A 26,388-nucleotide genomic window follows, 5' to 3' on the forward strand; every position below is an offset into this window, starting at 1 on the left:
GCTCGGCGATTTGTCAATTATTTATTACCAAAAAATAGAAGCATTGAAGAAGATATGGCTTTTTAATTATGAAAAATGGATTGCGTTGTGTAAATAATCTATAAAACAAATTAAAATTTCTATGGTTACTAAAGATGCAAATAGCAGTCTAAGCCTTGGCAAGAGGGCTCGCATGTTAACATGAGCATGGCGAGAAACAGGTTAAAAATGTAAAAATTACTTCAATGAAGGGTGAAATTTGTGCTACGCAACTTAGTTAAGTGATGTATTCACCAATACACTGATTTAAATAAATAACATTTAAAACATACCAATATTTTTAATAAAATATATTTTTTAAATTACTATTTGAAGTGTTTTAATTTTTCTGTAAGTATAAGTACTTACAAAAAAACATGTACTTTTTAGGAAATTTATGAATTAAAAAAAAGTATATAGACATTCATTTATAAATATTTTTAAGTAAACAAAATTTATACAAAGTAACACGTGTTATAAGTATTTTAAAAATATATTTATTTGATATTACATAGTTATAGCAGAGTGTAGTGGTCAGCGCGTTCGCCTACCATGCAAGAGGTCTCGGGTTCAATTCCCGATATGATGACATGAAATATTTATTAAAAAAGGTGTTTTAAGCGTAAGACTGATTATCTTACCTTCATTTAATAAAAGAGACAAAGACACGCTGTGATTGGTGTACCAATGCAGTCCCCTGTGCACCATTGGGTGCGGAAAGGGAATGATGATGATGAGTTATAACAGAATTGAAAATTACGATGTCTTTTTATTTTTTGTAAAGAAAATGCAATTTGTTCAAATAAGATTGGCTTGGAACAGGCGTAAGAAAAAATGAATGAAGAGAGAACGTTCAAGCCCCAAGGTAAACGTTGCGTCAGTAAACCCAAACTCCAATGGCTGGATGTGCAGCGGAATGTTAATGCTATTGGTATTAGGGACTGGAAAAGTATACGCCAGGATAGATGAAACCATGGCTCTGATAATGCTGATGAACAGAATTGAAAAAATAATGAAAATGAATTTTGAGATTAAAAAGGAATCGTTCACGCGTAGTAAATACCTTGAAAGCGACATTTTTAGGAAGATGATTTAATTATTAAAATAAAAAAAGTATGAAGCTTATGACTCAAATCCGCAAAAAACCAAAAAATTCACAAAATAACCATTAGGTAAGTACTAATATATTAAAATGTTTTCCCTGTTAGAAACGTGTTGGAATCAAGTTGGATCACGTGGTACTCATAAAAACATGGCCGCCGCTCTCCTACGCCGATTTTGACAGATTCGCACAACAAATAAAAATGTGTATGCGATAATACTCGAGGCGAGATCTCGGCGTGCCATGTCACGTATAAGTGGTTGCACTCTATACATTCTGATAAACGCGGCGATCGCTGTAAGTATTCGAGTCGCCGGTCCTTATCGTCTGTTCGTTAGAATAATATTTCAGAACGATCGTCCGCCCGTCTCGTCCGGCGGTGCGTTTTGTTGTTATTAGTGTTTTTTGTTTTTTCCTCCGCCGCGCCGTGATTGAAGATTTGTGTAGTTAGTCTGCGTGACGCGCGGCCCATATCCAAGCGTAAATATCTGTGAAAATGCGAGCAATTACACTGTAGTTATGCGAATGTTTCGCGATTTCGGCACAAATCGGAAAATCGATAAACTTCTGTCTAGACTTTGTGGCGCCGGTTAGAATGCACCTGTTGTAGACGGTTGCAACTTGCAATACGTAAATCGAATCATTTCGAACATGCTCGCGCGATTCGAGTCATTTTTAAAAGTTGTTTTAGTCAGTAAATTAGCGTTTTATTATTAATATATGCTAACAGACGCGCGAGTGAAAATGTGTAATTATTTTGGTGGAAACCACGACGCAGTTTGTTTTATCAGCTATCAACAATTATTTTATTTTATTAGGTAAACAAACTGTATGTACAGAAATAATGACAATTTCTTTGTAAATTAGTGTAGGACACTTATGCACACATCAAAAAAATGTTTTCACTTAAGACACTAATTGAGATTATGTTAAATATTTATTTATGCATATATACGCCCAATGGGCATTTTTAAGGACATATTTATGCATAGAAAATTATAATAAAGGAAAGTAGAAAGACACAATGGTATATAGTAGACTCGGTGGGAGTGGAAGCGGGAGAGGTGTTTATAATTGGAATAGATTCAGTGATCGTTTGAAAGAAGACAACTTGTTATCAAAGAAATCAAGACTGGTATGTTTGTTGGCAGACCTAAGAATTCTGGGCATAGGGGAATGAAAACCATAGTTAGTTCTATGGTTATCGGTATGAAAGAGTCAGTTTTGTCTAAGGTTTCTAGTTGGGATATTTAATTTTATCGAGCTCAGTAGTTCGGGCGCATCAAAGAGTGAGTTGAGAATTTTAAATAGGACTAGAAGGTCGGAATTATTTCGACAGTCTCGAAGAGAAGATATATTTAAGCCAGTTTCTAACTCATTATACGTATATAGGTCTCTGGATAAGCCGTACCTCCAGCTTATCTTGATTATGATGTTGAACTGATTCAATATTCTTGATGTGAACATCATAATATGGAGACCAGATAACAGAGGGATACTCTAGGTGCGGGCGAACTAGAGAACAGAAGAGAGCTTTAAGGGTATTGATATTTTTGAAGTCAGTTGTGCTTCTGTTCATAAATCCAAGGAGTTTATAAATAGTTTATAAATATAACACATGTAAAAAATAAGAATGGAAAAAAATGTATGTAATAATATAAATAATGAATTACCTGCTTCTCTCATTATATCTATGTTTTTTTAGTCAAATTTATGTAACTTGTCATAAAAAGTATCAGCCTCGGTAAATCTATTGTTATATTGCTCGCATATTCTAGGTATTATAGATTGTTGACGCGTTTTCTGTGTAAAACAGAAGACTTTGTCTTGTCGGTCTAGATGGCATACGGAATGGAAGTCTTTCAAGTAGATTAGGGAATCAATTATATAATTTATTAATTTGTATAAAAATAACTGGTCTAACATTATTATTAGATTTTTAAGAGAGTTTATTCCATGGTACTGCATACTTTCAGCATAGTTAGAGAAGTTAATGTTTAACTGGTAGTCGACCTGTTCAAATCATTTTTGTTGGACCCTCTCTAGTCTATTAATAATTATTTATTTATTTATTTATTAACGGACATTGTCCATGTATACAATTTATAAGGTTTAAATATTACAATAAAAGAATAGTTTAAAACATAAAAAAAAAAAAAAAGAAGCATCGACAAACATAAGGGACATCGAGACAAGATCTGGACTATTTATTTAGTGCTCGTTTAAATCGTTGTAAACTTAAACCAAAAAAGTCCAGATCTTGTCTTGAGTTAACAATACGACAAAGGCGGGTCATTGGAGAATTTAGGCCATAGTTTGTTCTATGCTGATCGATGAACAGTACTTCATCGTTTCTCAATCTACGAGTCGGAATATTGAATTTTACTTGTCTTTTTTACTTGGAATTCCTCATTATAAAGTATTTGTATATTCCTTGGTATAAGGAAATCTAATTAGTAAGGCCCGTTGTATTTTGAATATTAAAAATCAAATTAATATTATTTTTTTTTATTTTGCAGGTAATAAATACAAATGATTGACGAACAAAGGTGACAGGATTCCTAAAATTATTAAATTACTGGGAAAGAAGATGTCTCTTCGAAATATCTCATTTTTGATTGCGATATTATTTTTATATATCGCAATTAAAAGATCAGACGCACATCCACTGACAATCAACGCCTTAAAACAGAAAGAAAATGTCGAGATTGACGACACTCTACCTCCCGATGGTCGAGCCAAGAGACACGTCAGATTCGTTTACGATACTGAGTTTAGTTCTGAAACTGATCGGGTAAAAGCGGGAGACGAGAAGGGGCGGAGCGTCAGTAAATCCGGGAAGAACGGTACGGAAGAGAGCAAGAAAGATCCGGAAAGTAAGAATGCTCTGGAAGGTTCCGGAAGGGCTTTCAAAGCCTCTGTTCTCGGGAAGGTCGCGGATAAACCTCCGGGCAAAGTGAGGTTGTGCGTTCACACTTACAACCGCGTTGCGCATTCTGGAAAGGTCATCGTGAACGGACAGGAAATATATGATTATGACGGAGTCGAGTATCAAGATTACGGTGAGAATTATTTGCAATTACATATTTATTTATTTATTAATGGACTCTATGATGTCGTGCAGGAGACCCTCATGGCGCATAATGTGGCCGATCCATCGGGCTCGCCTCTCTGAGATGGTTTTGATTAGGTGCCTCTCTTCTTCGATTCTGCTGAGACCTCGTCTTTAGTGGTGTGGTCTCCAGCAAATTCCTAGTATTTTTCTGTACCACCACATCTCGAAGGCCTCTAGTCTTTTTTATATCTTTCGGTAAGGCACCATGTCTCACAACCGTACATCAGGATCGGCGGCCTCCGTGGTGTAGTGGTCAAGACGCTTGACTCACTCACGGAAGGTTCCGGGTTCGATTCCCGGTGAGAACACAAAAATTAAAATGTGATTTTTCTCAAGCCTGGGTGCTCTGTGATGTAATTCACCATTGTAATTAGGCCTCCTGGCCTGTTGTGGTGCAAAAAAATGTAAAAAAAAAAAAAAAAACAATATGCTCCATACATATGTCTTGGCAAGCATAATAATAAAAACTCCATTTGTTACCTGGCCTCGGTGTCATGGTCTCAGCAGTCCTCGCAAGTGTCGCGAGCCAAGCGCGCGCCCCGCGTTGCCAGCAGGCGCGGCGAGAACAGCGGACGCGCCTTTCTCCGCGCCACCGCTAGCTGCATCTGTTCCAGGGTGGGCTGCTCTCCTGGAAATTAATAACCAACATTACGATCACCTTCGCGTAACAGATCTGATGATTCATATCGTCGGCATACTGATCTCTCTCTCCGGGTTGGTTCGTAGCAAAGTCCTTTCGTACACTTCTTCATGGAGTGGATAATATATTTTTTAACGGTCATTGTAGCTGCACGATGATTGGTTATCTAGCTTTCATATATCAACTTTAAAATACCTCAATTTTGTAAATGGGGTCTAGAATTCCAATCGTCTAGTAGCTTCAAGATGTGTTGTAATCTTACTCCTTTTTATTATTCATATTATTATTATTTTTTAATACACTAAATTTATTTGTCAATTTTTAAAATGTGTAAATGGGGGCTAAATTTCTAACTGTCTATGCGCTCTGTAGCTGCAAGACGTCCTGTAATCTAGCTCCCATCTGTTGTAATTTTTTATTGATCTTAATTGAAAACGAGGAACTAGAATCCCAACCGTCCGGGATATTTATTAATTGTACAGCGCCCTTGAGGTGATTTTCACAAAAATGGCGCTATATAAATTATCTAACTATATATATATTACAATATTTGAGTTTGTCCAAATGTTCGTAGACAAAAGACTGGATTTCACCCCCTCGGGAGTCATTAAGATTAACAAATTACAACAGGGATGGAGAACACCTTAAATAAGGGAATATGGAAGTCAAGGCATTTACAGGGCTTATGACCTGTCATTGGCTGGTTTGAACATTTGGACAAACTCAAATATTATAATGAAACCAACTGGTCCAAGAAGAAGTTTAAAAATTGGAAAATTGTTTTCAGGCGTTGCCTAGTATGGGAAATAATTCAGTCAAATGAATCTCTTCGCAACAATAAAGGTTTCAGCTCTTTAACTTCACTAATCAACAATCAAAATCAACAAATGGAACAATTGAAGAAATATGGATGTTCAAACATAGGCAAAATGGTGAATGTTACACAGTGTGTAAAGTGGCCATTTAAACCAGCCAATGACAAGTCATAAGCCCTGTAAATGCCTTGACTTCCATATTCCCTTATTTAAGGTATTCTCCATCCCTGTTGTAATTTGTTAACCATATATATATATTGTCCATTTATACAGTTTATAGGTTTTAAATATTTCAATAAAAGAATAGTTAAAAACATTTTTAAAAAGAAAAGAAGCATTGACAAACATAAGGGACATCGAGACAAGATCTGGACTATTTATTTAGTGCTCGTTTAAATCGCTGTAAACTCAGACCAAAAAAGTCCAGATGATCTTGTCTCGAGTTAACAATACGACAAAGACGGGTCATTGGAGAATTTAGGCCATAGTTTGTTCTATGCTGATCGATGAACAGTACTTCATTGTTTCTCAATCTACGAGTCGGAGTATAGAATTTTACTTGTCCCAGTAATGACGGAACATCGATTATACCATTTAGTATGCCAAACATTATATATGGAATCAAATGTTGAGATCCGTACATTATGGAACGCTGAGATCCCCAAATTCCTATTTAAAAGGGTGTTTTCACTTTTCACACTAGAATATTTCATAGTCCCCGAAGCGTAAGACTGATCATCTTACCTCCATGTAACAAAAATGATCAAGATACGCTGCGATTGGTGTGCCGATGCAGTGCCCTATGCACCATTAGGTGCGGAAAGGTAATAGTGAAAAAAATGTAATGAATGAGATAAGCATTATCAAGAAAGGAGCTCTGCGTTGGTTTGGACATGTAGAGCAAATGGACAGCGAAAGAACGCCTAAAAATATTTACAATGCGAATGTTGATGGATGCAGAAATAGAGGAAGGCCGAGAACGACATGGCACGAACGAATCCAACAAATACTCGAAGATGGACAAGTTAAATGTCGGAATAATCGGCGCGCTTGCATGAGAAGATGTATGAATGTAATAGAGAAAGTGAGATCTGTTTGCAAAGATGTGGCATTCTGTGTTCTCTGCCCACCCTTACGGAGAAACGGCGTGATGGTTTGTTGTTGTTGTTTGTTATTAGCTATTATCAGTTAAACATAGTTATGCGAAAAGCAGCCAGCCATCGATAAGTGAAACTGAGATAAAAGCACTTTGGTGAAAAGAGTGAATAATCAAATCTCATCAGATTATTTTTGCTTAATTTTCAGAGGAAACTGAGCCGGTCTTGAGTAATATCACAGTTGAAGGGAAGGGCATGATGCTCGTGGAACATTGCGCGCGGTCTACAGATTTCTGTTACGCCTTTTGGAGCCACGCAGCCGGCAGTGGAGAGATCTCCATACTAGGGCAAGGTAATTCGAAATTTTCTTGACATTGGAATTATACCTATGTTGATTTTAATAATGCAATGGTCAGCGCGTTTGCCCACCACGCAAGAGGTCTCGGGTTCGGTTCCCGACACGGTCGATATGAAATATTTATTTACAAGGGTGTTTTCACGCCAGAATATTTAATAGCCCCTGGACTGGTACCTGTAGCGTAAGGATTATATATACTTTCAGAAATCAGTTTATAGAAATATTTCCCAAGACAAATTTGACGACGAGATTCGAGGGTGTTGTAATCCAGCGTCTCTGCTAGAAATAATGATGGCTACAAGAATGGATAATTATTATTTTCTTTAATATATAAGTATCGCAAAAATCTCTTATTTTATTTCCCGATAACAATCCAGATTACAGGAGTTCGTATAAACGGAGTATATTTTTCAGGTATTTTATCTTGCATGTTCATTTTCTCTTTTGTCATTAATCTGACCTGTGTAATTTTATTCCGTAGGCTGTTGGGAGTCTTCGGATAACCACGACTCATGTTCCAAGGACGAGTGTACAGCTGAGAAGGCCACCACCAAGTTCTGCTGTTGCAAATCCGACCTTTGTAACGCTTCTCCCGTGTCCCCCCCACCAGCCACAGGTAAAGAATATTTCATTGGGTAAATAATTTTTCATTAGATAAAGAATATTTCATTGGGTAAAGAAAATTTCATTGGGTAAAGAATGTTTCATTGGGCAAATAATATTTCATTGGGTAAAGAATATTACAATGGGTAAATAATATTTCATTGGGTAAAGAATATTACATTGGGTAAAGAATATTACATTGGGCAAAGAATGTTACATTGGGTAAAGAAAATTCCATTGGGTAAAGAATATTACATTGCGTAAAGAATATTACATTGGATAAATAATATTTCATTGGGTAAATAATATTACATTTGGTAAAGAATATTACATTGGGTAAAGAATATTACATTGGATAAATAATATTTCATTGGGTAAAGAATATTACATTGGGTAATGAATATTTCACTGGGTAAATAATATTTCATAGGGTAAAGAATATGTCATTGGGTTTCATGGGTTTAGAACGCCAGTTAACTTTGTTTCTACAATTTATCAATTCCTTAAATGGTAAAATAAAATTTACTTTAGAAATTCAAAAAGACAATAAATGAAATCTTTAATTTCAATTTTTTTCATTTCGTTTATAAGCTTTCTTCCTTTGATTATTAATTATATATATATGTACGCGTATGTATGTACCTATGTGCATTTGTGTATGCACATTTGTGCATCTATCATACACCGTCTTACCACACATTCGCCTGAGGGATCGCATTTCGACAGCATTTAACCTACTTTCATCATCATTTTTCCAATTCCATACTTCGCTCCCATACATTACAGTTGGCACTAGAGCTCCATTGTGAACTACTTGTTTAGCCTCCTGCGATGAATTTTGAATAAGTTGAAGGATTTGGGTCCAAGATATAAGTGGGAACATTGACCATAAGATGTTCTCATTCTCGGCACCGGCTGCAGTTCTTCAACGGCTTTGACAGAGTGCTCTCTAACAGAGACATCAAATCATACGCCATGGACCAAGAGTTGATCATCCGATCTATGATTTTTATCGTCATCTAAGTGTGAAACTAATTTTTCCAGGCGTTCCGGCAACCGAGGAGTCCCACACTCCCTCCGTAGTGGCCGAGCCCTCCGACAGCTTCCTGGGGAAGGCGGTGGTCGCTGGACTCGGGGGGCTGGTCATCATCAGCGGAGCTATCCTCGTCTTCCTCTGCTGTCGGGTCGGCAAGGCCAACGCCGCTACGAACATCAGTGAGTCTCTCGAACGTGTTAATCTAACGAGGCTGATCATCGGCCATCCAGGGGTAGGGGTCTGTGGAAGCGATGCTAGTCCAAGAAATTAAAGGTTTACTCCATTTTGAGATTATAAAAAAAAGTTTTCTTTTTTTTTAAAATGACTCGTACAATTTTATCAGGATTTTTTTTAAGCTTTCCGTGAGCTTAATGTCACTCTGAAGTTTCGTGGTCTGGCCCTGAAAAACCGTGTATAAGTATGTATTTAAAATAAATAAAGCATTGTGGTCATTTTATTTTCAATGTTTAGTGTATTTTGACTGCTACGGGGTTCTACTTTTAAATGGCAGCATAACTCGCCGATGACAACTTGTGACATCACAAGCGCAGTAATTTCAAAATTACAAAACTTGAAAAAATGCTGAACTTCATAATTGTATATATGGATACAAATTGTATAGATTTATAAAATAAATATGTTTTCTTATTTTAGATGTAGAGCACGGTGCAAGTAATGAGAATGGTGGCCCCGGGTTTTCTTGCAGTTCTACGTGTGTGGACAATCTTAAGCTACACGACAATATAGGTAGGTAATTATTGTTATATACCGCACGTTCACGGAGACTGGACCGCTGCGCACGTGCAAACCACGAGCCCGCTGCGTGATATTGCACGATTAACCCATGAATTAAGGAAATACAACTGACTTCAAAAATATTAATTCCCTTAAAACTCTCTTCTGTTCCCTAGTTCGCCCGCACCTAGAGTATTCCTCTGTTATCTGGTCTTTGATAAAATGTATCTTTTCTGCCCTCGTAAAAATATCGTAATCACAATACGCCTCGCGGTATTGGTCGGCAGGCGAAGGGCGGCACGCCAAGGTGTGGCGAGGTTCCCTGGGCGGGGTGCCCGTGGCCGTGAAGGCCGTGCCGGCCGCGCGCGCGGCCATGTGGACGAGGGAAAAGGAGCTGTACTGCCTCCCGCATATGACGCACAGCAACCTGCTCGCCTACTTGGGTATGTATGCTGTTATTTTTTTAGTAAGTAAATATTTGCTAGCAATGTTGTAATATATATATTTTTTTTGTTGATATACATGTCCTTGAAGTATGCTAAATTTTTCAGCTGTATTAATTGTTTACTTTGTCTGTGGCAGCCGCTAAGGTTAGACGTGTATTTATTAGCTCGGCGATTTTCGTTAGTTGGATCAAAGTATTTGTATAAAATTTTGTGTAAAAAATGAAATAAAGTATAACAAAGTGTGTGAAATGTTAACAAAGGCCCATGGTGAGTCTGCTATGAGTAAAACAAGAGTTTGCGAGTGGTATAAGCGTTTCCAAGATGGCCGTAAAGACATTGAAGATTACGAACGGCCCGGATGCCCCAGCACATCAACAACCGATGACAAGTGGAAAAAGTTAATGAAATGGTTATGAATGATCGCCGAATCACAATCAGAGAAGTCGCTGATGATGTTGGCATATTGATTGGCTCATGCCATGAAATTTTTTCAAATGATTTGGGTATGAAATGCGTGGCAGAAAAATTTCTTCTAAAATTGTTGAATGATGTCAAAAACAGCGGCAAATGAAAGTTGCTCAGGTGTCACTAAAAGAAGTCAACGACTATGCAGAATTACTGAAACGTGTTATAACAGGTGACGAAACATGGGTTTACGGATATGACGTCGAAACTAAGGCTCAATGGTCCCAGTGGAGGCATTCTGAATCGCCAAGACCGAAAAAGGCTCGACAAGTGCGGTCAATGGTGAAGGTGATGCTCACTGTGTTCTTCGATTTTAATGGCATAGTGCATCATGAACTCTCGCCACGAGGTCAAACAGTCAAACGGTCAATAAGGAGTACTACCTACAAGTTCAACGCCGTTTGCGTGAAGCAATCTGAAAAATGCCCAGATTTGTGGTAAAACAATTTGTGGCTTTTGCACCACGATAATGCACCTGCTCACACTTCATCGCTAGTTTGTGAATTTTTGGCCAAAAACAATACTGTAACGATACAGCCTCCATATTCGCCAGACGTGGCTCCGTGTGACTTTTTCTTATTTCCAAAAATAAAGAGACCTTTAAAGGGCCGTCGTTTTACAAGCATAGATGGCATTAAGAGCGCATCGCTGAACGAGCCACAGGCTATCCCGAAGATGGAGTTTACGAAGTGTTTGGAGGATTGGAAGAAGCGCTGGTACAAGTGTATAATATCTAATGGGGACTATTTTGAAGGTGACAACATTAATGTAGACGAAGAAATAAATATTTTTTTCAAAAAACAAAAATTCCCTTTTTTTTCCGAACACACTTCGTACATATGTTAATATTTTTTTATAATTTTTTGTTTCACCGTTTCAAAATAAATTTATTCGTCGTTTTGTCAAAAAAGAGACTCGCAGGCGAAAGACAGCTAATGAATTAAATATATTTCCTCGCCAGGCTGCGACAGTCGTCCCACCTTGGAGGGGGGCGTGGAGCACCTGCTGGTCCTCCAGCTGGCCCCCCTGGGCTCCCTGCGCGGCTACCTGACGGCGCACACCCTGGACTGGGACACCTACACCAAGATGGCGCTGGGCGTCGCCTCCGCGCTGGCGCATCTGCACACGCACATTCAGAAGGACGGTGAGACGCTTATTCTTATTTTCCGTAGCGGGGGCCAGCGGTTCTTTATTACCCATCACCGATGGGATGTTGCATAGATCCTTACCTAGGCTTCTGCATCGCGCCTCCAACTGCTGTCTCTGAAAACTGAAAAAGGGGCGATGCATCAACAGGTGAGGGACATCTTTAGGAGTTTCATCGTCGCATGGGCAGCTGTCAATCTCGGAGAGCTTGACTGGAATAAATTGCCAAGCCTAGTTGTCCATTCCACTTCGGTCGACCAGTTCAAACACCGTTTTGACGCTGTTTCGAAGGAAGAAGAACTTGGACAAAAAGCAGTACACGAGATATAGGCGCACCAGCAAAGGCCGACTGCCTATACCGAAAATAATAATAATCTTACCTTCATATAACAAAAAAATTATCAAAATACTCATTAAATCTTTTTCCAGGTGACTACAAGCCGTGTATCGTCCATCGAGATGTAAATTCATCCAACGTGGTGGTCCGTGCAGACCTTAGCCTCTGTCTGGCGGACCTCGGGCTGGCCATGGCCATACCGGACTCGCGTAGGGCGCCCCAGCACCACAGGATACAGGAGGTAATGGCAGAGCTTACGCCGGCTACGTGAGTTTGGAACGAAGTTTACATTAGCATTAGCTACGTGAGTATGAAGAAGTGAACAATAGCATAAAATGTATTTGTTAGTTACGGTTCTGATTCCGAACACCGAGTCCCCAGACGCGATGCGTCTTATCATCCGCAAAATACGGTACTTTTAATGATGCCACAAGATCCTCTAAATCAACCAATGATAGAGTGTTGTGATAGGTTTCCAGGATGCCAACCCACCATTCACGTTCAATGTAGTTAAAAAATACAAAGCGACAATAATATGATACAAAAAAAACATATTTTTTTAACTTAGTTTGATAGTCTATTAAAAAATTTTAAATATGGAAAAACCACCAAAATTTTTTCACGCCTTTAAATGCCTTAAAATTAAAATTTAATTTATTCAAAAACTGTCGCCTATTAAAAACTCTTAGGCTAATTCCTTTTTAATTCAATAAAATAAGCAGTTCTCACAAATTTATGAACATTTTTGTAGCTTACCTATAAAAATAGTCGCTGCTCACCACTGCTGTCCACACACGCGAGATAGAGCTCTATGCGTCCATGTGATCAGCCTTCAGTTCCCTCGTATCTCGTTCCAGGCGGGCACACTGCGCTACCTCGCCCCCGAAGCCCTGGAGGGGGCCCTGGACCTGCGGCGCTGCGGGCCGGCTCTGCGCGCGGTGGACGTGTACGCGCTCGCGCTCGTGCTGTGGGAGCTGCTGTCGCGCTGCGCCCCCGCGCACGCGCCGCCCGGGCCCGCGGCGTACGCGCCCCCGTACCACGCTCAAGTCGGTAAGGAGGAATAACATTCGAGGTTATAAAAAATACGATAGAATACCCTTCAACCTGTAAAAGAAAATCTACTATCGAAAAAATATATAGTTTTTTCTCCTGGATTTTGCTTTCATTTGCTTAAAATTTGTGGATAAAAAATTACCTTTTTTTATTAACAAAATAGTATTGGATGTTTAACATAAGTTGTTATTATTGGAGCACATAGGGGAATTTGCTTATGTGTGCCCTACTTCAAAGTTTAAAGTTACTGTAATATTAGTATCATTTAGCCTCTTTGAAAATAAACAGAAACAATTAATACTAAACTAGGTACTACCAGAATACACACTACATAAACACCACATCTCATACACATCACTCCATTCACCTCACTCCACGCACTACATTTCATACTCACAACAATAAAAACACAATCACTAGTAAATTCACACAAAGCACAAATTCTTCTTACATCTTGTTGTACTGTTAGATAGTTGTTTCATATATTGTGTTGTGTACGTAATTGGTGCTGTGTTAGGTTTATTTTTTGTTCGTAATATTGTCTAGATTTATATTAACATAGCACTGTGTGCACAACATTCAATTTAAACAAATAAACAAATTATGACTAATGTTAAACCAAATATATTCACAAACTATCTTAAATAATCCACTCCATGAAGAAGTGTACAAAAGGACTTTGCTGCGAACCAACCCGAAGAGAGAGAACAGTATACCGATGATATATGGTGTCTTATAACTTATCGCATAATAGGATGGGGAGGCACTTATAAATTAATATTAAAACTTCTCAAATCTGATCAAAAATCGATTGTTAAAATAATTTAAAAAAAGCCCTTCCGGTGCCCCAGCGCCAAGTTGTTCGAGGAATTTAATATATTTGATATAAGGCAATGAGGAATTCCAGCCCAACCCGGAATTAAATTTTAAAAATGTTTTCGTGTACACGTGAATATTTAAAAATTTTGTAGTAGGATGAAATATCTCAAAAACGCACGCAAAAATAAATAAAAAATGTTAAAAATAGTATTCATTTTAAAATCGTAAATAATGACGTCACTCCTTATATCTACGTGTAGTGTTTCCGGTTTCCGCTTTAAAGCCCCCGCACCTTGTAAGGAGCGTTTTGACCATAGAAAAAAAGAGTATACTCGTAATTTGACATTTCAACCAGAGATTATGTCAACTTTCTAGGTTTTTCCAAATCGAAACTTTCGTAAAAACAACAATAACATAGAAATGAGCAAATTACGATCAACTAAATGAAGTAATCAAAGCAATATTCCATAGATTCTTGTCAGTTTTGTTATTGGCTGGAGAAATACAACTTACCGCGGTCAGTAAAAGTAAGAACGCCAACCGTTTCATGACGTCACTACTGAAAAGTGACACACTGATTACAGTCATTTGGCGCGGTATTTGATAAATGTAATTTTAAAAAAATCATGTCTTTGTAAATAACGCACAAAAAAAATAAAAAAAATTTAAATATAAGTATATAAAAATATAAGTAAAATTATAAGTAAAAATAAATTGCAGAGTCATCTGCAGGCGTTTACTAGTACTTAATTTAACTCGGCTGATGAGTCCTAACTACATAAAATAAAGTAATCTGCTAATTAAATACTTAACTTCAATATCAATGCATAGATGGCGCTTCCAACTCGCTTGTGGATGGGTTCTTGATTCGTAGCATATATACAAAAACCAAAAATGTTACCTGGTGTGGATATTCGCTAAATAAGCGTAATGGGGAATGTTGTAGTACCTACATAAAGTGGCCACTTAACCCAGCCAATGACAGGTCATAAGCCCTGTAAACGCTCGAATATCCATAATCCTGAATCTTGAATTTGAAAAAATTCTACCTCATCTCTGTAGGGATATAAATAAAATAAAAAAAATATATTTTTGCTTAGTTAAATAGTACGCTAATAGAAAAAAAAATTTAGAAAACAGTGGAATTCCTCGTTATATATATCTTGAATAATTATTTTTGTGAAAGCAAATTATTCTACCAAATCCCAAAAGGAACACTCCCACTCTACCAGAAGTCAAACTAGAGGATGGGTCATGGGGTCTACCGCAAACTCTGAATTCGGGCAAAGAAATTTCAGGTTTCTAGGCCCCAAAATATTCAATATGTTACCCGAACATTACCAAACCGTGACCCGAATTCAATTAAATAAATTGGTAATAAAATGTTTACTGGATTTAGGTAGAGAAAAATTGAAAAACTTATCAAAAAACATTCTAAAATAATAAATGGTATATATATTGTTTACTTTTATAATAAATTAACTAGTAGGTGGTCATGTTATTGTTTATTTTTGCATAAAAATGTCTGCCTTAAAACATGATGTACCTAGTTAGGCAGACTAGGCATGATCCAGAGAAATCTATTACCTAAGAATGTATGTAGTAGATAAAGAAATTGTAATTTTTGTTAATAAACCATTATTATTAATGTTGGAAAAACAAAATACATGGAGTTAGGAAGGAAAAAGCCAAACCCATGGATGAATGTACTTATTGATAATGAAACCATAGAAAAGGTTAATGAAATGAAATATTTGGGAATAATACTTGATTCAAAATTGACATTAAATGCAAATTTTGAACACGTTAATAAAAAAATATCAAAAAAAATATTTTTCCTTAGTAGATTGAGAAATAAATTAAATAAAGATACTGCAGAACTAATTTACAAAACAATCATTCTTCCACATATAGATTACTGCTCAACAATATTATTTTTAGCAAACGAAGGAAATTTAAATAAACTAGAAATTTTACAAAATAAAGCGATGAGAATAGTTCTTAAGAAAAATAAATATAGCAATGTAAAAAAAATGAGAGATGAACTAAAATGGTTATCTGTAAGAAGGAGACTTCAATTTAATATGTTGATATTTATACATAAATTTTTTCACGATAAATTTCCAAAATATTTTAAGGATAAAGTTGTCTTAAACAAAAATTGTCATGAATATGCTACTGGACAAAAGGATAAAATAAGACTACCATTATTGAAAAGAGCTGAGTCGCAAAATTGTTTGATGTATAAGGGTTTAAAAATGTATGATGAGATGCCTGAATGTATGAAGAATGAAAAGTGTCTGAAAGAATTTAAAAATAAATGTATAAGTTACTGTAAGGAAATGTAAATATAGATGATGTAAATGTACATAATAGTTTATATTAGTTTTAATATAAGCTAACTTAAGAAATAAATAAAAAATAAATAAAAAATATCTAGTTTCAAATACTGCAGGGTTCCTATTTAGGTCCCATTATATTTTCTCTCTATATTAATGATTTAAATCAGTGCTTTGAATTTTCTCAATTCCACTTTTTGCTGATGATGCAAAGATCTTTGCTAATGTCAACGATATATCGCTCTGTGTAAATATCCAAGAAGATCTTGACCGTCTAATTGATTACTGTTATGAAAATCAATTGTACATCAATACCTCAAAATGTTATTCAATGACTTTTACTAAATGTAAAAATTTCACTACGCACAATTATACGATCAAAGATAATTCCATATCACGGTGTAGCGAGATTAGAGACTTAGGAGTTATTCTTGATAGTAGATTGCTGTTTGGGTCTCGCATAAATTCTATTGTTGAAAAAGCTTACTAAATGCTGGGCTTCAAGAATTTCCAAACCCTTTAAAAAACCAAATACACTGAAGACTTTATACAACACTTTTATATGCAGTAACTTGGAGTTTGCATCCGTTTTGTGGAGCCCACAATACGTAAAAAACATTAAAAGGATTGAAAATGTTCAACGAAAATTTTTTAAATACCTAGATTATACAAACAATAAAACGCTTTGCACTTACAGCCAATCTGCCTAGCAAAATAGATTTTTTACCCTTGAAAATAGACGCACCATATCTGAATCATGCTTTTTATATAAATTATCAAATAATAAAGTAGACTCTTTTAACCTACTCTCCAAAATTAATCTCAATGTCCCCTTTCGCGTGACAAGAAATAAGTATTTATTCCATCTGCCAGTCTGCAGCACTAACTATGCACAACACTCTTTCCTCTATTATTGTTCTTGCTCAAACTATAATGCTTTTTTTTCATCTATTGATATATTTATGAAGTATGGAATTGGAAAAATAATGATGAAAGTCGGTTGAATGCTGTCGAAATGCGATCCCTCAGGCAAATGTGTGGTAAAACGATGTATGATAGGTGCACAAATGTCGAGATCCGTGAAGTGTGTAAGGCTGAGACATGCATTATCGACAGAATCAAGAAAGGGGTGCTGCGTTGGTTTGGACATGTAGAGCGAATGGACAGCGAAAGAACGGCTAAACATTCCGATCTACGATGCGAATGTTGATGGATGCAGAAAACGAGGAAGGCCGAGAAAGACATGGCACGATCGAGTCCATCAAATACTTAAAGATGGACATGTCAAAAGTAGGAATAATCAGCGTGCGTGCATGAGAAGATGTATGAATGTAGAGGAAGCGAGGTCTGTATGCCAAGATAGAGTGTTATGGCGGTCTATCCTCTCTGCCTACCCCTATGGGGAAACGGCGTGATGGTTTGTTGTTGTTGATATATTTTACTTTTCTCTTAATTTATTTTAAAATAAATTAAGACTCATTCTTTCTGGCTGCGATACACTCCCACTTGCTATTTAATGATGCTCACGCTTACACACACCTGAACACTTACTCCCACACAAATACACCTCTACACTTACTCTCATACAAATACACACAAACACACCCTTTAGTTGTACCACAATTTGATATGTGTGATTTTTATTTAGAAACTACGCTGGTCTGTCTTCAAACCTCATTTTTTAAATGTTATTATATCATTGTTGACTGTTTGTATCTGTAAAATAAATAAACATGAATCATCAGAACTGTTACACGAAGGTGATCGTAATGTTTGTTATCAATTTCCAGGAGAGCAGCCCACCCTGGAACAGATGCAGCTAGCGGTGGCGCGGAGAAAGGCGCGTCCGCTGTTCTCGCCGCGCCTGCTGGCCACGCGGGGCGCGCGCTTGGCTCGCGACACTTGCGAGGACTGCTGGGACCATGACGCCGAGGCCAGGTAGCAAATTTACACTTAAGATATACGACAAATATATTGTTTTCAATGTTTAAAATATAAATATAACAACCCAAATTTATTTACAAGTAATTCAAATAGTTTTTTATTATATAAATAAAACACGAGTGATACCGGTTTCATCGCTTTCGCGACATCTTCGAGACTGGTATCTTTATTAAAAAGTTAAATGTATTTATACAGAACAGAGGTAAGGATACATAATTCAAAGTTGTATGTAAGTAAATTAAATAAAGTTATTTTTATCTTAAGGATCATTATCAACAAATTTTCTATGGGTTAACTAATGAATGGATATAATGCTATTTTAATGAGTTTAAGTATTTTATTTTATTTTTGGTGTCTCATCTTTCGTGAGTGTGGTTTTGTAAATAATGATTTCTGAAAAACAAAGGGTAAAAAGTCATTAGTAAAATTATATTACAATGGGTAAAGTAATGGAGAATGCACGGCACGTGTGTTATCTGTTCATTAAGTCATTCTACGTCGGGTTTATTTTTTAATCTATTAATTTCGAGAATTTCTAATTTGTCAAGTTTATGGCCTTTGGGTGCAGTATGAATTATTTTTACATTATTTTTTAATTCGAAGGAATGTTTGGAAAATACCTTGGCATTTCTAAGAACAAAACCGAGCACTTTAAGGGAGTCATTACATAGATTAACTATATGAAGATCAAAAGATAACTGAGCATCAAACAACACCCCGAGATCTCTGGACGTTGAAGCCCTTACAAGCCTCACTCCGTCCATGAGATAACGATAGTATATTGTTTTGGATGCTCTTGTGTATGCCATTACAAAACATTGAAGAATAATTTGTTTTGTTTGCTCCATTGAATTATATTTTGAATGTCACACTGAAGTTTAATACAATCTGAAGAAGTAATACGGGAGAGGGGGAAATGCCGCCCCCACTATTCCCGGCCGGTGCGCCTCCCCCAAAGTGCGCATGGGGACGTGCCGGCGCTCGGCTCGGTCACTTCGCTGGGAGCCGCCGCACGCGTCACATCAATTACAATGTCCTTTTCAGGGCAAACATCAGTCTCGTTTATAAAATGCCCTTTTAAAGGCAGACTTTAGTCTCGTCGAATACAAATGCCCTTTTTACAATGAAAGCATCCACCCCTTTCCCGAAACTGTTCATAAAGACTTGTCAATATCAATATTCTTTTTTTAAAAACTAATTAAGCGAAAATTTAATATTTCTTCACAATCAAACCGCGAAAATAACAAAACAAATAAACTTTAAAAACTTTCATTGTACCCCTCACTGCAGTTTTGTCAGTTTGTGATCAATCAAATACACATGGTCAGCACAATCACCCTTCTCTAATTTCCCAGTATTACAGTGGAGGAATACAGTGTTAGTTCCAAATTGAGACCGCGGCCGCATGCTCCAGATCCCGCATCGGAAAGGAAGAAGAACGTAGTAATACAAACAAATCAATCAAACGACACGAAACCCAAATACATATAGGAAACATTAGAATAATTTGCCCTATACAACATGCACTCAATCAACAGAAGAAAAACAATACGTATCTATAACAAATCACAGTGGAACATCAAATCATCAAGACACTACCGGCATAATCCTAACACAGATCCTAACATGATCCCTATCGAACTCGGGCGAAATTACTTTTCGTCATAGTACTGAATTCCTCGCAAAAACCATTTTCCTAATACCAACAGTAGAAACAATCCTATGCAAAGACCTTAATCGTCCTAACAATCTCACAGACCTTAAAGCAGACGAAACGGATCCTAGAGCATGGTCGGCGCGTGGTTCTCTCGAGTTGGTCTACTATTTAGATTTGTAATTTACCATTTCCCTTCTATGGGACAAGAACAACACAGACGGACAAGAAATGCCCTTTTTAGGGCAGACCTTAGTCTCGTCGAATAAATGTGCCCCTTTTTAGGGCAACAATTTAGTCAAACGTTAAGCTCCAGGCCCTTTTTAGGGCCTGTAACACAGACTTCAATTCCATAGTTCCCCGGTGTCGCCAAAGTCAGACCCGAAAGTGGAATAATCATCCTTGTAGGTCCCGGTCCAACATTTAGCCGACAGATACCGGGGGCCCTAACTACATTGTTTGCATATTATTTTATTTTACAAATTACATACATCTTTTAACCGTCCGTTACTGTTGGGGCTAAAACTAAATTGAGCAATATTTAGTTTATTAAATAATTCTTTACAGAACGCATTTAAATTACTAACTTCGTTCCGAAGATTTGGCGGGTTAAAATAATACTTTACAAAGAACGCTTTATTGGTTAATTTTGTATACCGATTAGCAATTTCAGATGTTATTGTTCGGCCTTGCAACGTGTTCATTTATTTCAAAAGTGTCGTATATCGTGTGTAACGGACGGTTAAATATGTGAATGAAATGCAATAATATAGTTAGGGCCCCCGGTATCTGTAGGCTAAATGTTGGACCCACAATAAAGGATGAATATTCCACTTTCGGGTCTGACTTTAGCGATACCGGGGTACTATAGAGCAGGAATTTGTGTTACAGGCCCTAAAAAGGGCCTGAATCTAGACGTTTGACCCGTTATTGCCCTAACATGCATTTGTATAAAGACTAAGGACTGCCTTAAAAAAGGCATTTTGTAATTGATGTGGCGCGTGCGGCGGCTCCCAGCGAAGTGACCGGGCCGAGCGCCGGCACCTCCCTATATGCACTTTGGGGGAGGCGCGCCGGCCGGGTATAGTGGGAGCGGTATTTCCCCCCCCACTCCCGTATTGGCCTAAACGCCGGTTCGGACGCAGGTAGCGGGAGCCCGCAACACGCCCTATATAATGTGTACATTTAAAACAATAAATATTGAGTTCGCCTCGAGACATCAAGTTAGTCTGATCGTTTCATTTCGTCACCCCGCCCGACCTCCCGCTCTACTACTGGATCTACACCTTGGACTTGACCATCGCTTCACCCCAGGACTACGAACCAGTATCTTCCACCGACCTACGCAGTGACACCGGACTTGAGAGGAATTTCGAGACTTCATAACTTTCGGGATTTACGACCCCGAGAGCGACGACGGCAGCGAGACACGGCCAACACCTACCCCTTGCTACAGGATTGTGGAATACAGTCCAAACTGTTACTTGTACAGTACATCGTGAATTATTGTTTTATGCCATTTTAAATGTCGTCTACTGAAGTTGAGATATTTATTTTTCTGTGTATACTTTGTACCCTTGTATTTTTTATGTAATATTTCAAAGAACCAGACATTTGTCCTGTGTTAAGATCCTAGTTTAGTTTGTTTCTTGTCCCAGGATGTCACATATAATTTAATTTATTGAGGAAGAGAAATCTCGTAATTGTTTGAAAAGGTCTTAGATATATTTTGTTTGGCACTAAAATATCAGTATTTTTTGTAGAATGTAATCGAAATAGGTTTTGGAAAGCTTGTGAGAGAGGAACAAGCTTTAGTCTTCATCTCGAAGTCTGCAAGTGCGCTTGTAGAGTTGCTGACGGAAAATCAGACCGTAGCAGGCGAGGAGTGTACGCATCCTCGAGTGTTACGTGTATTAGGTAAATGTGTTTACCTAGGTAATCATTTAAAGAAACTGCAGTTATCTTTTAGGATAGTTGCAATAATGATTATTTCTGTGACATTCAATAGTGAGCCTCTAGAGACAATGACCGAAGGTCCTAAGTGACAGGCGAGGCTTGTACGCATCCTCGAGTGTTATGAGTGTGAGGGTGTGATTGCCCTGTGGTTTTATTTGAGCTGATTTGTTTGTTTAATGACCATGTACCGGCTCAACTATTTTTCAGACTATTTTCAATTATGATTTATGTGACATTGCGGAATTAGATAATAAATAATATTTTGAAGAAACTGTGTGTCTTTTTCCTCGTTCGCATGTCACCCAAGATTGGCGAGACCGTCGAAGCGAGAACCCTGCACCAGCTGGCGTGAACAGTTACAATGACAAAAAGACTCGACTTTAATAAGTCGCTAATGCTCCATATGTTTTGATTTAATATTTAGTAAACACTGTTAAAATAAAACAAGATAAGATTCATTAGTTCATTATTCCTTGATAAAGAAGCTTGTGTAGCGTTGAAACCGGCCGGTAGAAAAATAAAAAGAGCTTGAAAATCAAGTTGTTTTATATTGAAATGATGTTATGTTTAGGTTGACGGCCGTATGCGTCGTGGAGAGATTGAGCGAACTCCGAAGTCTGAAGCCGGCGCCTTCTCCCACCGTCAATAATAACGACCTGAGGCCACCCAACTCTCAACACGGTAGGTTCCTTTATAATCCTAGTCTAGGGCTTTTATCGATCTAGAAATCTTTACACATACCCCGAATATTAAACTGTTATATGTACGTTAATCTCTTTCTTCACATTTCCAGATACCACCAATTCCCACAGCCCCAGTTCCGTGGAAGACAAAAACTCCAACGTCGTGTCTTCGGCCAACCTGCCCAACACGGCGGCCGTCTTCGACTTCCAGCCCCTCCAGCCCTACCAGGGCCGGAACCCGTGCCTCGAGAGGAACCTCGCCCCCGCGGGGCCCGGAGACCGCCTGATCGACAAGTCCTGCAAGGACATGCCCCAGAACTCCTCCGGCTCCTCCGCAAACGGGTACGGCACCAACGACTTCATCCGGACGGAGCAGACGGCGGCCGGAAACAATATCCGACAGCAGCCCCAAGATTTCTCCAGAAACGAGATCCAAATATCGACAGCGCGCATCACTAATAGATACACCAATCAAAGTTCCATCAATCTCGATCCCATGCACGACCTTATGACCAACGAGTTCAGAACTATCGTTCGTCCGGTGACGCCCATCGGATACGTGCAGAACGACGTCAGCAGCACCGAGGCGAACAGCGGCGAATGTAGCCACAGTCATATGACCAAACAGACCAATATTAAGATGGAAAAGGGCGCCGCGCGATGGAGTACGCGAAACCTGAAGCGCCTCCTCGATTCCAAGGTGTTTAAGAAAAAAAACCGTCAGAATCGCCCGCTCGAAACCGAAGTTAACCTCATTCTCGCCAACGGCAAACCGATCAACACGTCAAACGGCAAAATCAAAACTTCCGTTATTCTGGACGATCGGAAGGTGAATCGCGACGATTACATCAACAACTACGTTCGAAACACCGACAGCTCGATCGCCGATCGGCCGTCGAGCCTCCCCGGAATCGATTCCGTCAGCTTGAACGAAAATGGCTCCGCCCTGAACCCCGAAAATTGGAAGAATCTCCGGCATTTTAATGATAACAACACCTGCACTCTCTCCCCGCCCAACCAGACGATTCCGAACATTCCCGCCCAGAGAACGGACGATAATCTCATAGTCGGGTTCAAGGAGATGCCCGGCAGCTCTCAAGTACCCAACTGCGCCAGAAATCAGAACCAGGTATTCGCCGTCATAGTTCCCCGGTCGAATTTCAACGGATGCACGGATGTTAATAGCAAAGATTACGAAAGAGCGAATTGGAAACACAGAAATGGCAAAGCGTTGCTTCCCGCGCAGTCCAACTCGGAACGAAATAAAAAAATTGAGAATAGATTAGTCAATGTCGCAAATTCTACGAATCTTCCGACGCCCAACGGAGTTAAAAGACACAGCTGCGATGAAAGAGTCTTCGCGGCCGTTAACAGATTGACCAGTTTAGATGCGTCGGAAAGCGGGGAAAAGAATAATCTCATCCCGAACGGTCACAATCGGAACTCGTACAGCGGCGAATACGAAGTCGGTAATTTCTGCGTTTACAATAACGGCGACGGCGAAAATTTAGATCCCAACATGGTCGACTATTCGAGCAACAGCGAAGACGAACACATGTTGCTTCTTTCTGAAAATGACGGCTCGAAGATCACGATGCGACAGCGATTCGACGCCAAATCGACTGACGTAAAGAACAAAAAAAAACCAAAACAGAATCTCAGTTCGAACGCGGACAGCAGCCTCACGAAAATAACAGCGGGAAGCTTCACGAGTCTTTGCAACAAATACGCACCAAAGGGAAAATACGAGAATTTCGACAACGAATGCAGCGAACATCTTTTAGACGACAACGTTCAATCGTCGATGAATTCGCTCCAAGATATTCGGCGTAAAAGTTCAATAATCGATAGGAACGACGTGTCGTTAATCAATCTCGTGCGAAACGGTTCCGTGTTATCGTTGTGCAAGCGCGGAATCGACGACAGCCTCGTGGATCTCGACTCCGAGGGCCATTCCAAAAAGGATAGCGACAGCGACGATTCCGCCGACGACACGACGCTCCGCGATGACGTCTTTACCAATGACCGCTCCGCGCGCCCTCTGAGCATCCGGCAGAACCTGTCGCGCCAGCACTCCCTCGAGCTGGTCAGCGAGATCTTCTCCTCCTCCGCAGACCTGGCGAGGCTCAAGGACCCGGCCGACCGGATCAAAACGCCGGGAGACGTCCCTCCGTCGGTGAGGAGAGTCCGCGGGAGCGTCGGGGGCTCCAGAATCAAACGGACCTCGTCAACTAAGGAAAAGAGCAAATCCTCTTCTGCGAATAGACTCAGTTTGTACGATGATCGAATGATGTTTGGTAATAGTCTTTAATATTTTATTGCGAACAAAATACTTTTAAAAAACTTAAATTTGCATAATAATTAATTGATAATCTCAAAAAAATGTATGTAATCAAATTAACTATGTTATTTTTGGCAATAATGTGAAATCCTTCACAGTTTTTTTTGTAAAATTAGTCAGGCTCATCAAAGCCCTTCCTCGAATAGCGAATGCCGAATGAGAACTAATGCTTTTGTCCCAGGTCATCAATGGAATACCTCAAGGGTGCGTCCTTGCACCGATCCTCTTTATAGTCCTTATGGATTTCATCCTCTCTCTGGTTTCAATCCTCCATGATGGAATGGTTTGGATCGAAGCTCTGCATCTCATCTGCCAATCCAGTCTGGCCCTCTTAGGTCTTACGATTCGTCAAGGTGTTCTCGGCGACGGCCCCCACTGTAGTTTGTCCAATCCATTACCCCACGCAGGAGACCCCCGTGATTCACTATGTATCCAATGGAAGAAGATGGTCCATTCCACTGGATTGAGGAATATTCATCTCCTCAAAAACTCTGCGACCTGAGAGTATGCTGAAGATGCAGTTATAACTGACGATTCAGTCATTTTTGCCCCTTTTTACTGGCAATTTTTCTTTTGTTAGTCAAATATTTTTGAATCAATTATTATTAATCATAATGGGGAAAAATCACATACTACGAATACTGATAAAATATATGAAATGGATTTATAATAATCAATTGTATTTTCAAAATTAATATGGATATTGAGGTGAAAAGTTTTCATACATAACTTTAAAAAATAATTATAAATAAATATGTCCCTACAAAAACGCGACATGTTTGGTCTCGATTATTGTGACGTGAAGATCCATGACGAAGTTCTATTTAAATTTAAACGGTCATAAACAAAGTTCAAAATTTACATGAAATTTACATGCGACGTGACATATTAGGGGCGTGGCCAATGCAATGACCGTTTTCGTGGGAATCAAAAATGACAAATTTAAAATTATAATTTACCAGAAGGCGCATAGAACCAAGTTTGTATACGTCGTACTGTGTCCAAACGACCCCCCTCGACCCGAAATTCTGCCCGCGCGCACGCGTGAAGTGGCCGCGCTACGAGACCACGCCAGACCATGAACAATATATTATGACACAAATACAAGGTAATTTTGTGTTATGTTTTACTACAAAATATATTTTGCCGACCGGACCAAAAAAACGGGTACTTTTATTAGGCAAATGTAAAGAAAAAAACATGAAATATACATTTAACAACAATATTTCGAGTTTGTCCAAATTTTTGTAGACATGGACTGGATTCGACTCCCCGGGGAGCTGTTTATATTAACACATTGCAACAGAGATGAAGAACATTTAAGAGAAGGTAATATAGAAGTCTAGGCATCTACAGGGCTTATGACCTGTCAATGGCTGGTTTAAGTGGCCACTTTACACACTGTGTAACATTCACCGTTCTGCCTATATTCAAACAAATCAACCCTCGTGTGTGCTATGTGCATTGATACTTTCTTGAATACATATCTTTAAAGGACTTATAAAACATTGTATGTTACAACAAAAAAATAACACGTAAAATAGGTTTTACGTTAAATAAATACGCAAGTCTCACAGTTATCGCGACTTATGTGGAGTGATCACTTTACACGCTGTGTAACATTCACCATTCTGGGTAAGTTAGAATGTATATATTATAAAATAAATTTACAAAGTGATATATGTA

The 26,388-nt window shown here is 38.6% G+C and overlaps 1 protein-coding gene across 4 annotated transcripts; it reads left to right on the top strand.

The window, feature by feature from the left end:
• The first annotated feature begins 1,253 nt into the window (after positions 1 to 1,253).
• LOC148275342 (uncharacterized) lies at positions 1,254 to 25,839 on the top strand. Of its 4 annotated transcripts, XM_088235833.1 has the most exons (14): positions 1,254 to 1,417; positions 3,640 to 4,182; positions 6,996 to 7,139; positions 7,627 to 7,761; positions 8,793 to 8,963; positions 9,439 to 9,531; positions 9,807 to 9,962; positions 11,392 to 11,574; positions 12,006 to 12,154; positions 12,771 to 12,963; positions 17,915 to 18,062; positions 22,250 to 22,359; positions 22,472 to 24,658; positions 25,665 to 25,839. In XM_088235833.1, exons 2-14 carry the CDS (start codon positions 3,711 to 3,713, stop codon positions 25,673 to 25,675), a joined length of 4,152 nt encoding a protein of 1,383 aa, XP_088091959.1. In that variant the 5' UTR covers positions 1,254 to 1,417; positions 3,640 to 3,710; the 3' UTR covers positions 25,676 to 25,839. The 4 variants fall into 4 exon arrangements, with proteins under 4 accessions (XP_088091959.1, XP_088091956.1, XP_088091957.1 ...); XM_088235830.1 differs by lacking the exon at positions 25,665 to 25,839 and having other exon boundaries at positions 22,472 to 25,471; XM_088235831.1 differs by lacking the exon at positions 25,665 to 25,839 and having other exon boundaries at positions 1,302 to 1,938; positions 22,472 to 25,471.
• The last annotated feature ends 549 nt before the right edge of the window (positions 25,840 to 26,388 follow it).

Source organism: Micrasema longulum, unplaced genomic scaffold (genome assembly GCF_059751315.1).
Source record: "Micrasema longulum isolate JH-2025_06_02 unplaced genomic scaffold, ASM5975131v1 h1tg001453l, whole genome shotgun sequence".
Classification (NCBI taxonomy): domain Eukaryota; kingdom Metazoa; phylum Arthropoda; class Insecta; order Trichoptera; family Brachycentridae; genus Micrasema; species Micrasema longulum.

Coding starts and splice junctions, on each gene's coding strand:
- LOC148275342 (XM_088235830.1), top strand. CDS start 3,711: ATGTCTCTTCGAAATATCTCATTTTTGATTGCGATATTATTTTTATAT. Junction 18,063..22,249: donor GACCATGACGCCGAGGCCAG/GTAGCAAATTTA, acceptor TGTTATGTTTAG/GTTGACGGCCGTATGCGTCG. Junction 22,360..22,471: donor GCCACCCAACTCTCAACACG/GTAGGTTCCTTT, acceptor TCACATTTCCAG/ATACCACCAATTCCCACAGC.